General features: G+C 38.0%; 1 protein-coding gene across 1 annotated transcript in view; it reads left to right on the top strand.

The window, feature by feature from the left end:
• LOC131700579 (DNA-binding protein RFX7-like) overlaps positions 1-15,333 on the top strand; it is a 37,363-nt gene that overhangs the window by 6,840 nt on the left and 15,190 nt on the right. The window contains exon 2 of the mRNA XM_058998754.1: positions 10,116-10,149. Coding sequence (XP_058854737.1) covers positions 10,116-10,149 — 34 coding nt within the window. The remainder of the gene's footprint in view (positions 1-10,115; positions 10,150-15,333) is intronic.

Raw genomic sequence — 15,333 nt, 5'->3', positions numbered from 1 at the left:
AAGATTTCACAGACTTTTGTTCATATTCACGATTTTCATGATTTCTGTGGCCTCTGTGACAATCATATCCTTAGTCATAAATGTTTAATCTATTAACAGGGATTTACAGCTTTAATCATTTTATTGCTTAGACCAGCTGAAGGAGATAATACGTAGCAGTGCATTGGAGATTCGTTAAGTAGGCCTATACAGTTACTTCTCATACATAAATAGATATGTACTATAGTTATCACAATTCTCTGTACAGTAAGCTGCTCATGAACCTTTGACTGGAATAAAAACATCCTCTGTAAATATGGATGTTTGCATCAGTAGATGGCATTTCGATATATAAAACCACATGGAAACATCATGTTGATACTTTAATGTCAGCATATAAAATGCTCCAGACAATCCACTAGTTTTTTTCTGTTTAGAATTAAACAGGTTTGCTGTCATTCTCATACTGTGTAGACTATTGCTGAATGTTTTTTAATAAAGCTCCACCACCAGTCTGGAGGTACTGTTAAGTTTGATCATTTTTTTGTGACAAACTAGTGTTACATTTAAGCCCAGCGAGGGTGTTGCCTTTGAGCATTGAGGACTATTGATAAAGGTTTTCATGGCCCACATCAGTAATGTACAGTGGCAGCTAGATGCTAATTTAAATTGTGATCACAACTACATCATATTAAGTGTGTGCTACAACACTTGTGCCAGTTTTTTCGACTGGTTTCAACTCCCATCTGATATAGCGGTGTAGGTGTACTGAAGGTGATGTTGGTGCCAGGCCATTCTGTCAGTTTTGAACCTGTGCTTTCCCAATTAGAAGGGTGTTTGACCAGTAGCTAAAACCCTTATTATCTTCTATGACTTCAAGTAGAGTTGCATACTTCTGTGACCTTTTCGGTGACCAGTACTGTCCAGGGTCTACAGTTTTTTTAAATATGCTCGGCACCTGCCTGCATAAATGCATTTGAGCAGTCTGCTTTTTTTTTTTTTTTTTTTTTGTCATAAAGGAAAGTTAATCGGTCATTCTGCAGTTGGTTTAAGTGGTGATGTGTTGAGTGGTTCTCCAAACGGAATTTCAGCCACTTGAAATCAAATAGTACATTTCAGAATTTATTGTACACTCTATAACCAGAATCCCTGAAATACCTTAAGGGAGGGGGGTACTGATGTTGGACACCCAGTTTTTTTTTTATGCAACTCTTACACTTTTAATGGCTACTTGCGTGCTGGCGAAGCATTGGGTGTTACACACAGTACATATCCACCACATATATCCTGTCAAAATATTATTATTATTATTGTATTAAAAAAAAAAAAAAAGCTTTAAAACATTTCAGGGCTTGTCAGTGTAGTAAGTCCGTGTCTCTGGAGTTTTGCGATGGGGACTGAGCTGTTAAGTCGCTACGCATTCTGAAAGCAGAGTACCCCTACTCCTCAGTGGAGAATGAGAGCTGGACAGTGTGGTAAGCAGGTTCCAGTCGGGTCATCTTTCAGACTGTTTATGCTAGCCTTGGATTTGCATCAGAATTAGCTACGTCACCGGGGACTGAGCAGCAAGCATGGCTATTGTTAGTGCTGGGTTTACTGTGCTACGTGTTATGTATTATGTAAGTGATACTTCGTGCCATTAATTCGAGCAGTTATTCTGATTTTCCCCCTCTTCTTTAAGTCAATGCTGTCCAAGAGAGGCCAATCAGGTTCACTCATTCCCTAATCTGAATACATAATCAGTAAATCATCACAAACAGCACTGATGAAAGTATAGTAAACTTCCCACAAAATGAAATGTCTGTTTTTCAAGAAAATGAAGCGTTAAAAAGCATAATCTCTTACACCATCACATGCTAAATGTCCTGGATGCTACGTTGGCATAGCCAGTATAGTCCTGAATGTCTTGTCAAAACACAATTTGCTAATGTCAAATTAGTCAGATCTAGGATGCGGTATTTAGCTGGGAAAGCAAGATAACTTGCACTCTTCTGAGTCATTTTATGACATTAACAATGAGCTTTTCTATTGTAAGCTAGTTTTACAGGACATTTCATCCAAAACAATAACACAATCTAAAAAGTTGTAAGAGATTTCACTTTGTAAAACCCTCTCTGTGTTGCGCTGCAAGTACCGTTTTACCCCACAGGCTTAATAACACAGCGATAAATCTAATCTAATCAGTACTCCCTAGAGATACTTTTAAATAAATTGTTGTACAAGTGAAATATAAGAGCATTTAGTCATACATTTAAAAAAAGAAGACTTGAAACATAAACCGGAATTGCAAATAGAAGCCTTTAGCTCCACGCTCAGCTTTTTATAACCCATGACAGAGGCTTTGAAAATGAAATTATCCTGTGTTCCAGGTGGTCTGTCTTTTTTTTTATTTCAGGAACTTACTCCGTATTTGAAGTTTTAGTGAGACATAGTGGGTCTTCAGTGTCTTGGAGCTTTGTTTCGTTGCTGTGCAGATTGCCCTTCAGTAATTTCTCTTGTCATTTGGGCTAAGATGTTCTGTTAACTAAATATGATCAAAAACACTTTAATTGTTCCCCTTAGGCTGAAACCATGGCAGCTTGTGCACTTTAACTGTAAACACCAATGTACAGGCTAAACTGCACACTTTTTCTACTTGCACATAGAAAAACAAGCTGCATTATCATGCAGTACAGGATGTGTTATTCAGGTTGAGTTGATGACGATTCGCTTTATATAGCTCTGTTTATTTGCATAGATGCATAAAATACATTGATAGCAGTAGTACACAGGGTTCTTTTCCCATATGTATGGAATTGGATGTTTGTACTTGATTCAACCAGGAACAAAATAAGATTAATTTACAACCACAAATCCTTGTGTTTTTGTATTGCTGTAAAGTCTGCTGTGAAGGTCCGTATTAACACTGCCAGTTGCTAATTTGAAAATCGGATATTAAACATTAAAATTCATGTGCACTGAACAGAGTAGATAGATGTTATATCTTCAAAGAGAATTTCAAATGAGGTCTATCATTAGTAAAACATTTACGTCCTACAGTACATTAGAATTCAGGCTTCTCTCCATCCGACTACATTTACTGTACTGAAACTGAAATGTTTTTACTTAGGATAGCGCTTAAGCCCCTTTCACAGTGGCACTCCTACCCGGGTTCTTGCTACCTCGGTCACAATCCCACGTTGAGCCGGGTTCCAGCGACCCACCTCAGAATGTGGGTCGACACCATTAGGTTTGTTTTGTAACAAACAGGATGTTCTGGCATAAGTTAAAGCCAAAGTAATAAATAACTTGATACAATCTTTTCCTAAAATGGCTTGGTTAAAATTGGTGGTTAGAAAGTGAAGAGCATAAACAATCTGAAGATGTGTGCGAGTGAAAGTGTTCAGTCTCCCTGATTTTGATGTCTTGACCCTTCTCTCAGACCAGGTGCACTCGTTTTAAGCAGTTAATTCGATACACTTAACAGGCATCAGCTGCAGGGCTATTTATCTGGTTGCCCATCCTGTTGTGGTTCTACCAGTCAAATTTCATTGCTTTTCAAAATTGTGTACTGACTTTAGAAATATCCTGAATGACTACTTTCCCCCCTCTAAATCATGTTGAATAGCTCCATATGTTTCAAAATGTGCTTTGCTTTTGTATTGCTGTAGTTAAACTTGTCTTTTTGTGTTTCAACACTGGAGACTTCAAAGCAGTCAGCCAGTTACGAGCGAGATGAGAAAGCTGCTCGTTATCACTTGACGACATATTGTAAATATGGATCAAGGTGTGAAGTGTTGAATCAGTCCTGCACGTTTTCATGCAACTTTGAAGCGAACTCATGCAAATGCTATTTGACCTTCAGTACGTTGTATAATGCACACAAAGATGTAATATTAGGTGTCTAATATTGGGTGCAACCATACATATTTTACATTTTCTTTAATTATTATTTATGTTCTGTCTACTATGAATAGAGCTGTATATTTTTTCACAGTGACCTTGACCAGTATTGCTACCATATTGAAGTAATGTGACTTTTTAGGTTTCTGCATGACATTTGTAAGTATGAACACATGGAATTCACTAAAACAGATGAATGGCCTGTTACTGCAAAACACACATGATTGCCATTTTAATTAAGCTTTATTTTTTTAACTCTGATTTCGTTCTGCAATGATTAGTGCTTGGAAATAACCAGCAGCATGATGACTTGTTTTCAGCAGCCTGGATGCCAGATTAGGATTAATAGGATCACATATTCCATGATTACATACTTGCATCTAAAGATTCATTTGTACTTTTCCGTAATGTTAATTGTCAGCTTCAATGATATTCCACCACTTCAGCCTGTGATTTCTAAAGCCAGGTTAAAAAAGTTAAACTTCAGTCCAGTTGATCATAATGAACACAATGGAAACGTCCTAGGCAGTGGCAGTGCTGCCTTTGCTGAGTTTGTCAAGGTATATTAAGATGTTCTGTACAGTTCAGTTCAGGAAAGGGAATTGTTCTAGCAATTGATGACCTGTTGATAGTACTAAAAAGAAATCTCAAGGACAAGATTTGTAAACAACACTGCCTTTATTGATCAATTCCCGTCCATCCCATACGGTTTTGCTTTACCAGAGTTTGTGCTGGAGGGTGGGTGTTTCTGATATACTTGAGCTCTGAGTATTTTCTTGCTTGTGTGATAGTTGTTTTATTCCATAATTAGCCTTAGTCTTTTTTCAGTAGACCCTGATTGATCTGATAGACTTCTGAATGTGTGTTGGTGTCAGATGGATTATGTCGTAGTTTGTATCAGATGGAAATGGTGTCCTATTAAATTGAGCTGTTCTGTAATGTTTCTTATTTAACTGTTTAATATAAAAATGATAGTGCTGTGTACAATACAAGCTTATTCTCACACACTCAGGGTCACAGCGGGTACCCACTCTGACCTCTTATGTAGTGGATATTAACTTGTGTTGTATAGCACCCTGTACAATCTTCTATATGTCTCGTTGTTTGCTTGTTTAGCCTTTTAAATTAAATCTAAAGCAAAGAGAAACTGATATTATTCATTTATTTTATACATATCTTGCTGGGCATCCATCTTCAACAGTGTAACAATTGATGACTGCGAAGTAAGAAATATGTACAGCAAGAGTAGTTAGTATTCACAGCTAGTGATGACCTGTGTTAATTAAATGTATTAAGTACTTTGGAATCCACTTAAATCCCTCTGGATTCTGCAAGGTTAAAGTTCATGGCTGGCGAACCAAGCAGTTGAGCTGAAGACCAGCTGCAGGTATGATTCTGTTTTCAAGTTCTCATGTAGCCTGTACTTCATTCTGGTAAGATCACATGATCTCACATGTGACTACCCAGTTAATTCCAAGTGGACCTTTAACAAGGCATGTGTGGTTTCACTGTAGTTAGAGATATCCTTGGTTATCGGATTACTGTAGTGCCCCATTACATTGGAACGGTTTGTAAATATTTAGGAAAGTTACTGTAAGCTGAAACTGTGAAACAAAGGAACAAAATTAAACCTCGAACAAGGCCAAGATGATCTTAAACATGACTGTAGGACACTGCAACTTTGAAATATTAATTGAGAAAATGATTTCTATTTGACAACAAAGCACAATACTGCCCACTCCTCACACAGCTACAGTATTAAGTGCCCTGTTATACACATGCAAGCCCACACATGTGGCATCTCTATTGGACTCAGTTTGATTGTTAATTTGCCCCTCCTCTCATTCTCTCCCCTCCACTGAGAATGAATAGCACCTGCTGGGTAAAGTGGAACGCTGTGGCTGTTTCCTGTGGATCCTTTCCACTCACTAACCTAACTCTGGCTTTAATGTGTGCCAAAAGGGTGTAACACATCAGTAGCACATGGATTTGGGAGGAAGAGCCTTTCTGACTGGAGCCAAATGCTGTATAATTTCTTAAAGCAGGAAAAATAGGCCTGGCGGCTCATTCACGTGGTCTATTGAGAACAGGCTTTGATGTTCCAGCCATCCTTGTGTTTGCTGTGCCTGCGCTGCTGTTTTCCGTTGCTAGGGTTTATAGAGACAGAGAAGGCAATCCTCTTTCTCCCCGAGGCAGCCATACTGAGGAAACAGACACTGAGCAGCCTGGGCTGTCCCTTCCTGCTCTCTTGTTGTTTACATACTTTGTAAATAGGCTTCATGAACAGTGAGCAGCAGCATTAACAGTCTGGGCTTGCACACAACGACAGTACTCACTGTGTACATCTTGGGAAAGAGGAATCCAGTTTTCAATTGGTGACCTCTTTTTTTATGCATATTTTAAACTTCATCCAAAATCTAAATTCTCTTCACAATGAAATGTTTTTGAATATTTATCAGATTTGTTTGAAGTGGTTTCATTATTCTGTAATCCATAGACAGAAATCTGTGTGTGTTATTATTGTACACATTTCAAAACCTCACTTTTTGGCAGGAATGGAATTAAATATGTATAGATTTTTAAATCTGTAGGTTTGTATATGCATAAAAACTTAACACATTTTAGGATTAAAAAAAATAATTTGTTGTCTAAAAATGTTTAAATAAAAGATTTGACAGTCTCGTACCAAGAAAAATGTAAAAATCAACAAGCAGAAACATTTTCTAGAAGTTTGCATTGGCAATGTAGCACGGATTGTAAGAACACTGACAGCGGAGGGCAGGTCAGTTTGTCCTTTGAGCTTCTATGTTCGTTGTTAATTAGAAGCCATCAGCTTTAATGGATGGTCATACCCTCATGTAAACCTTCTCTCAACACACAGAGGCTGTGTCCGTGTCAAGTAGAGTATGACCTCTCGTTGTCCGCGCTTATCTGCCAGCATAAATTATGGGAATCGATGTGGCTGAAAGCTAGCTTTTTCTAAGCATCAGGTACCCCTTGGGACTGCAGATGAGATTAACCAGAAAAATGCGTGAAGTTCAATGAAAGGAAACTCCAGACATGACCCTGTGTCTGATGAGCTCTTGCAGGGCTTTGAAAGCAAACCCAGAAAGTGTTTCCTGGACCTATGATGACAAAACAAACAAACAAACAAAAAAAAGCAACACCCTGTAAGGGCAATGATGTCATCAACATACCTATCAAAACAATCAACAATAAGACATCTGATTAACAGTTCTTTTAAAAAATATTTTCATGAGCTGTTTATAAAAGGCTAAGTCAGCTGCACAGTATGCACTGTGCTTTTATTTCCTACCAAACGGTGCACAGGGTAATCTGTCTCTTAGTGATACATTTACTCAAAGTAACGCTCGGTTTTATTGCTCTGCTCTGGGAGGCTTAAGTATATAACTATCCAACAATCCGGAGACCCAGAGATACGTTGCGCTTAGCAGCTTAATAAGCACGATGTCCAATCTTAACCGAGTCTTTCAGTAGAGATGAAACAAAAAAACATCATTGAAATACAAAGAAAAGTTCATTTATCAACCTAATTCTACACCCCAGCAGCTGCCTTGAACACTCAGGATTAGCACAGCAGATTGAGTTAAACTGATTGAAAACCTCATGCTGCACCCTGGTTAGCTGTGGTATCTAAACACAACACCACCCAATTTTATATAAACACAAACCTTCCTCGTTTAACTGTTTTTTATTGCATGTAGTAATGTTGATAAGTGGGTCAGTAAATCACCCCTGGGGTTAGAATTAAAGATCGATGGTATTTGGATCTGCCACTGTTTAAATCATTAAAATAGAGCCAGAGGGTTATTGGGAGATAAATACATATAATCTCAGAATATAAATAGGAGTTATTTTTTTTTTCTTTTAGCGTGCCAATTTTTTTTAAAAAATTTTTTTACATCCCTTATTTAATATTCAGAAACCTTACTGTCAGTATAATTACGTGGTGGTACAGTGTTTGTAAGCCATTAAAAAACAGTGTCCTGTCTTATAATTGTCTTCTGTTTTTCAGTTTTTATTAATTGTATTCTTCAGTGCTTATTTTTAGCTATTTCCGAGTTTTATGTCAATCAGGTTTTTCGGAACTTTTGTTTTTGATATATTGGATGAAATTAATGTTTTCGGTTACTTTCTAAAATGAATTTCCAAATAAGTTGTACCTTCTTTCCTTTGCTGTCTTTCACAACGAAATCCTTATGGTGACGGGCACATGCTTCTGGGGTTTTTTGTGTGTAGGCATTTTTTCTTTTTTTACATTTCGTCACTCAGTAGTTGGGGTGGGTTTAAAGTATTCAGAACGAATCAATGATAGATACAAGTCAGGAAGGCGGGACATTGTCCAGCAGCACTGGGAAATGTATTTATTATTATTTTTGTAGTAGCTTTTATTTTTTAATGGGCAAAGGGTAAAGTCACTGTGAATTGATTAACCATTTCCACAGTTTTTCTGGTGTTTATTGGCTATCCACCGATTTTCTTATTTTTTTTTGTATCTGCGGGGGGGGGGGGGGGGTGTATCTGTTTTTAATCAGAAGCCCTACTTATGTACCAACTGCACAGTATTACAGCTGAAGGTAGGCGGTTTGTCCTGCCACTAATGGAAAGTGGTAGTGGACAATGACAGGTCCCTTTTTGGCTGGTTATTTCCTGTGCACTGTACAGTATGTTGATGTTAGTAAGGAAAAAAGTCTAACATTTTCTGGATCGGTCTAAAAAAAATAAATAGTGGTGCTTAGCATTGCCTTGTTTTTTTTGCAACCCCCCCACAACCACTTTAGATTTGAATAGTTTAGCAGTGATTGTGGTTATGGTACAGTTTTGAAATAAGCCACCGCCACAGTGGCAAACCCTGCATATCCTGTCACCAGTTGAGGTAGGGACTTCATATTGGCAGGGTTCTATAAACCGCATGCTAAAAGTGTTGGCAACCTTGGCCTTGATTTCTGGCTGCAGTATAGAGACAGTTCATTTTGTGTTATTGTCCTAATGTTTGGTCAACAGCTGTGTTGCATCATTTTTCTAAAATGTGTTCCATACCATGGTTGTAAAAAATGAACTCTTTCACTGCCACGTTGTTTTAATGATGCAGGTCTTTGTCACTTACTGTAACCATTTTACTTTTTCAATCCATTTGATCAGATATGCCATTCCCTTGCATTTTGTCCCCAGAGGTGCTTTGTTTTTGTTCAGACAAACTCAACGTTTCTAATTGTTCCCATAAACACACGTGAAGGTAGTGGGATTCTGACCACTGAATTGACTTCCATTGGAGGCTCTCAGGTCTCAGCATGCACCTGCTTTTAGTTTTATTAACACTCTCCTGCAACTGGATTCTCTTTCTGGTCACATACAGATGACACCTGACTCGGAATTACTTAGCCAGCTAAGCCTTTAATCACGTACACCAACTAACCCCTGTAAGTCTCTTGACAGAAGCACTCCGAGTTTTTAAAGGGACATCATCCCATTTTCTAGCTTGTGTATTGGCTATCAATATGCGAGTCAGATAGAGGACAAACACAGCCAAAGTAAATTACATATAAGAACCGATTTAGCAAAGGGACTGTTGCAGCAGTGAACTTCGCATGCTTCGACTGCAGCCTGAAATGTATTTGTATTGGGTGGTGGATCAAGTCCATCCGCAGGCCTCTCATGTGACAAACCTGCCCCATTACCCCATGCTGTGTGCAAGTCTGCTGAAATGAATTGGCTGCCATCCTGCAGGCTTTTAGATGGAATTATGTGAATTATATAAATATACGTCTTGATCACAATGCCTGATTAGCAATGTTCCCGATGCAAGTTGCACGGCACTGAAATAACCCAGCCATGGAGAGTTGTAGTCTGGAATCAATCTCAAATTTTCAAGTTCAAAGGATTGGAATTATTATTATTATTATTATTATTTTTTTTTTTAAGACGTTGCCTTCCTTTTATAGTATTTTAATGCATTTCTATTTTTGTACCTGTGTGTGCAGTCATGACCTATCTTTCACACATTTTATTTAATTATTTCAGTTTGCACATAAAACGACCTGCTATACTTTAAGATACGAGTGGACTGTTCCCATTTGCTTCATTCTTAATTAAGTTAATAAAAAGAACACCTTTACACAGAAGTGCCTATATGTACAGTGTGTGTCTCTTTAATATTTTAAGTAATACATTTTCAAGAGCATTATAATTTGTCTTAATGTTTTGTTCTTTTTTCTTTTTTTTTTTTCTTACAGCAAATCTGTACAATCAAAAGTGGAGAGCATATTGGTGAGTAATTTAGTAATAACCATCTTGTACTGCATATTATTTTTGTCCAAATCACACTGGGACATTTTAAAACCATTTATGTATTCTCTATGGAGTTTGAGATGTTGCGCTGCTAAGGTGTTGAAAAAAAATGATTTGCATTATAAAATAGATATAGATAGGAAACCTGGTACAGTTAGTCACACAGTGACTGAAGAAACAGCAAAAAGTAAAACAGTGTGCTGCAACACACCAATATTGATTTATGTAAATCCAGTGTATTCTGCTTCAGAACCTCACAATGCTCATGCACTAATCTGCAAGAAATGCAGGATGGTTTTGCAGATTCCTCCTTCCGCCATTCACCTGCTTCCTTCAGACTCCCTTTGTAATTCTCAGATCTGTACTATCATTCCTCCAAGTTAACCCTGGCCCTGTCAAACACAAGTACACACTGTATTAACAATTAATGTATGTTACGGTAAAAGTCAGAATCTGGTAACTTATGTTTTACTGCCAACTGTCAAAATTGACCAAGTAAGGTGGTAATGGTCCGGAATAATACAGAAATATATTGTTTTTCGGACATTTACCGAAAGCTTAGTGGTAAAGGCACTTGGTTGTTCTTGAGCTTTACCAGTAAATATATCCCCATCCAGAACTCATGTGTTGCACCATTTCCTATACAGCCCATCACAAGAAAAGAAAAAAAGGTTAAAAAAAAAAAAAAAATCAGACTTTTTTTTGCAGTACTGTATAACAGCCCCAAAGAAAAGAAAATCTCATGACTGCAAGTCTTGAATGTGTATCTTGAAATGCGTACAACCCCAACCAACCCTGAGTGCCTTTATCACCTCATTTGATGTTGCAGCCTTACAGGAATTCTTGCATCAGTCATTCAGGTTTTATTTCAGAGCTGTATTCCATAAGGGTTCCTTATTTGAAAACGTGTTCTCATAAAGAATTCTGGAGGCCACACAAAGAGCAGGTACTACTATGTTTGTGAGTGTTTGCTTTTCTGAAAGCTTACTAAACCCAAATCAATTTGTTATTTTATCAAAAAATAAATACCATTTTATTTTACTTTATTTCCACACCTAAAGACATTTTTGGAAATGGGTGGTTTTTTTTTTAATGTAGTGACATTACTGGAATCTAAAGAGGCAATGACATTGTAAAACAAGACTTGAACTAGTGTTGACTGTCTGAAGGGCTTCCTGCCTGTTCAGCCCTATTAAGGAAGGAATAAATACAGAATAATAAACAGGGAATACTGAAGTAATCGCATTATGACTTGAGGTTGGGATTTTTATGAAACAATACCAAGGTGCACAAACTGATTTCAGTGCATCATCGTACTTGTAGCAAGGGAGTATTGAAGAGCACCTGTGCTGGTAAGGCAAGGGAATATCTCTGTCCATCTGTCTGAATGAATGCAGCTGATTTACCATGCCCCCGGGGAAAGGCAGATAGAAGAAACATTTTCTGTGAACATCTACAAACTATGAAAAATGCCATTTAAGTAGTATCTGTATTATTCCTTCAAGTCAAATATTATGGGGTATTTTGACACAAATAATAATAATGTGTATTTATATATAATATATTTTTAGTAGTACTTTTTATATTTGAATATAATGTATATAATATGAATAAACCTAAATTTTTTACATTCAGTTCAGTATTAAGAAAATCTGTAATGAATATAGACAGAGAGAGAGAAATTACATATTTTATTTATTTTTCAATCTGACTTTTCTTTTTTTTTTAATATTTTATATTTTATTCCCAGTTTGAAATAACTATTAGCTGTTTTTTAAATAAAGGTCCCGTGTGGTTGAGGTTGAACATTCTATAGCCTCTCTTTTAAAGCATTGTCCTTGTGTAGCATGCCTTTGTGTGTGTATGTGTTTGTTTACTTTTTTTTTTTTAAACCTCTCCCAGCCCTGTCCTCACTGTCTCTCTGTCTCGGACGTTGAATCCCGGCTGACAGCCAGTGGGCTGCATGAGAGGATTACATCGCTTTAATTTACCTTTTTTGCCTCACTACTGCTGCTTAGTGGCTGATAACTTTAGCCATTCATGAGCTTCGGTTCCCCTAGCAACAAACAAGCGAATAGAAAAGATGGGGGAAACGCATCTATTCTTAGAAACCGTTTGTAATTGGTGCCGTATCCAGGGCAAAAATGCACGTTGGCAGTTTGTCAGTTTCACTCAGTGGGTGATGTGTTACTCCACGCCTAGCTCTCCAAGGGTTAACGAAGGGGGATTTCCAGACGAGAGACACACAAAGTGCAAAAACAGATCCTCTGGTTTTTAGTACGTCTGGCTTGCAGTCGCCTGGCTAAATTTGGCCATTCTCTTTCCAGACCAGTAGTGACTGCACCCCCAAAAATGCATTCCAGTCAAATCGCTGTCACACAAGTATCGGATTAAAATAAAAACAAGTGATTTTTTTTTTTGTCCTTGAAAGACACCACCCGTTTATTTTGAGATCCTACTGCTTTTTAGCTGAGCCCATCTTTTTCGCAAAGATTTTTTAATTGTTAGTGTTAATCGGTTTCTTTTTATTGTGCAATTAATAACGGTTATGAGAATAAGATTGAAAAATGTAATTAGCCTTGGATTTCGAAAATAATTAATGGTAGACAGGGGGCATTATTACCTCCTTTGCAGTAGAAACTAAACTGCTTTTTTAAATAAATATTTTCTTCTACCAATAAATATCACCAACTAACCTGCCTAAATGATATACCTGTTTGTGCACTAGCAATCTGGATAATGTCAAACTTTTAGGTCTAGATTATTGTCTTGGTTGTTTTTTTTAAAGCAAGGGTATCGTTAATGTAGCAGCAGACATTTCAAACCATCAGGGCCTGCTAATTGGTGTATTGTAATAAAGATTTTGAAAGTGCTTGACATCAGTTGACTGTAGTGCTGACTGATTTGCCTGCTGGGAATAAGTCTTTAGTCTAGTAAACCCAGTTTTATCATGTGCAGAATTACATTCAATTTTTCAGGGATATGCTCTTAAATCTGTATGTCAAGTCTTTATTGTTGCCATAGTGATTCAAAATATGCCCTTTCGGTCAATAAGTAGGTATCCTAGCTTTTGTTTGTCCTTCTAAACAGCAGCATACAAGCACGCTGTCCATAGTGTTCTCTCTCTCTCTCTCTCTCTCTCTCTCTCTCTCTCTCTCTCTCTCTCTCTCTCTCTCTCTCTCTCTCTCTCTCTCTCTCTCTCTCTCTCTCTCTCTCTCTCTCTCTCTCTCTCTCTCTCTCTCTCTCTCTCTCTCTCTCTCTCTCTCTCTCTCTCTCTCTCTCTCTCTCTCTCTCTCTCTCTGCAGTTATTGCCTCAGGCAAATACTATGAAAACAAAGCTTGTTTATGTTGGCTTAACCATCAGTTCTGTTTGCTTACGGATTAAGTATTGCTGGGATTAATAGTGCCTTCAGTGAAATGCTAAATCTTGTATTGAAATATTATTATTATTATTATTATTATTATTATTATTATTATTATTATTAAGAGCCGTTTTTATTATTTTAATTTTAATTATTCTAATGCTAAAAATTGGCTTAGACAGATCGCTTGCTTTCTGTTCGGTTCAGATGATATGTCTGTCTTTGCTAACCCCTCCGTGGGTCAGTCTTTGTTGTGGAGAGATTGTTTTTCTTCGGAGATTTGAAGACTGAGCCAATAGATCAGTTCATCTTTAAGTGCATTAACGATGCAGACAGCAGCCCCTTTTTTAAATCTGATTTCATTTCTAACCATTATCTGTCTTAATGTTGTGGATTTTATTATTTAATGTATTTTATGTTGTGGATAAAGTGCTTGATATAATTAAAAAGTAGTTCAGTATTTGGTGTAGTTACAGCTGCAGCAGTACAGGAGACAGTGGTACTGCACAGATAGTATTTTTTTTCTCAAGTCTGTGTAGCAGAGTTCTGCCTGGAGCTAGAATCTCTCTCCTGTTCCCTTCTACTCGTGCAGAATGTAAATTATTCCTGCTCCGCCTCGTCATCTTCTTTATTCCGTTTGATGCCCAGTGTTGGAAGGCTCTTTAGTGATTCTACCTCAGGGCCCAACAGCATGTTGAGGTTTAACAGGCACCAGCCATCTTTCCTCAGAGTTAAGGTTTCTTTGTCTTGGTCTTTTCTTGGAACTTTTTTTCTCTGATCTACAGGCATCTATGTGGAACCCTGCGTGACATTGGTTAGCTTTGTCAGTGGTGCAGCAGTGTAATACACGATCATAAATACAGACCTCCACCACAACAGCCCCCTAACACGAAGGAGCTGGGAATTGACCACCTTGTGGGTCAAGGGAGCATTTCCCCTAGGAACTTCAAGTTTGTAACTGTGTATTGTGTTAAACACTGCTTATTACAGCAGGATATACTGTAAAGGTTGATTTTTTGATAACTGGTATTTCTTGGTGTATAGCCCAGCCCTGAATCCATTCAAATTGTGGATCAGGGGAGAGCTACCCCCACCCCCACAGTGATACACTGGTGCAGGGTAGTTTATTAAGGGAAGCATCAGCACAATGCATTGCATTGTTTAGGTGAATTCGGATCCCCAGTCTAACTGGCGACTCTGGGATGAAGTCCAGGCAAGAAGTGAATTGCATTGGTGCATTGAGCCAGCATGCTGAGCTCGGTGTGTGTGTGTGTCTGTGTGTGTGTGTGTGTGTGTGAGACATTCCTTGCCAAAAAAAAAAAAGTTGTGCATCTGGAGACGGTTAGGGACTTGTGTGGAGCAGATGGGCAGTGAATCGCAAGAAGGCAACAGTGTTACCAGTGGTGTTTCTTCTCTCGTGCTGTTATTTGCTCTTTTTAATCTCCCGTTTACATCCCTAATCCCATTTTCAAGATGAGCCCTGTTTTGCAACAACGACTTCAGCGATCTATGCTGCTGCAAATGGTATTCGCAGGCAACTTGGGTTCCTCTTCCCTTTGCTGTCCCTGGAGACAGGCATTCATGAGGAGAATGGGCACTTGTCTGGTCAGATCAGTGCTGCCACTAAGCCAGACCTTGCTTGTAACAGAAAAGCTGTAAAACTTTACATAAAGAAAGTCTGTGCTGTTCTTTATAAATCCTGTTGCAAAGATTTCTCATCAAAAAGTATGAATTTAGAATGTACATCGTAGACAAGACAATTAGTTCTGGGTACATTGTGCTGGATATGCTGCAACCTGTG

Source organism: Acipenser ruthenus, chromosome 24, assembly GCF_902713425.1.
Source record: "Acipenser ruthenus chromosome 24, fAciRut3.2 maternal haplotype, whole genome shotgun sequence".
In the NCBI taxonomy this organism is placed as follows: Eukaryota; Metazoa; Chordata; class Actinopteri; order Acipenseriformes; family Acipenseridae; genus Acipenser; species Acipenser ruthenus.
Note: the sequence above shows the minus strand (reverse complement) of the source record. Positions and strands in the feature narration are given on the sequence as shown.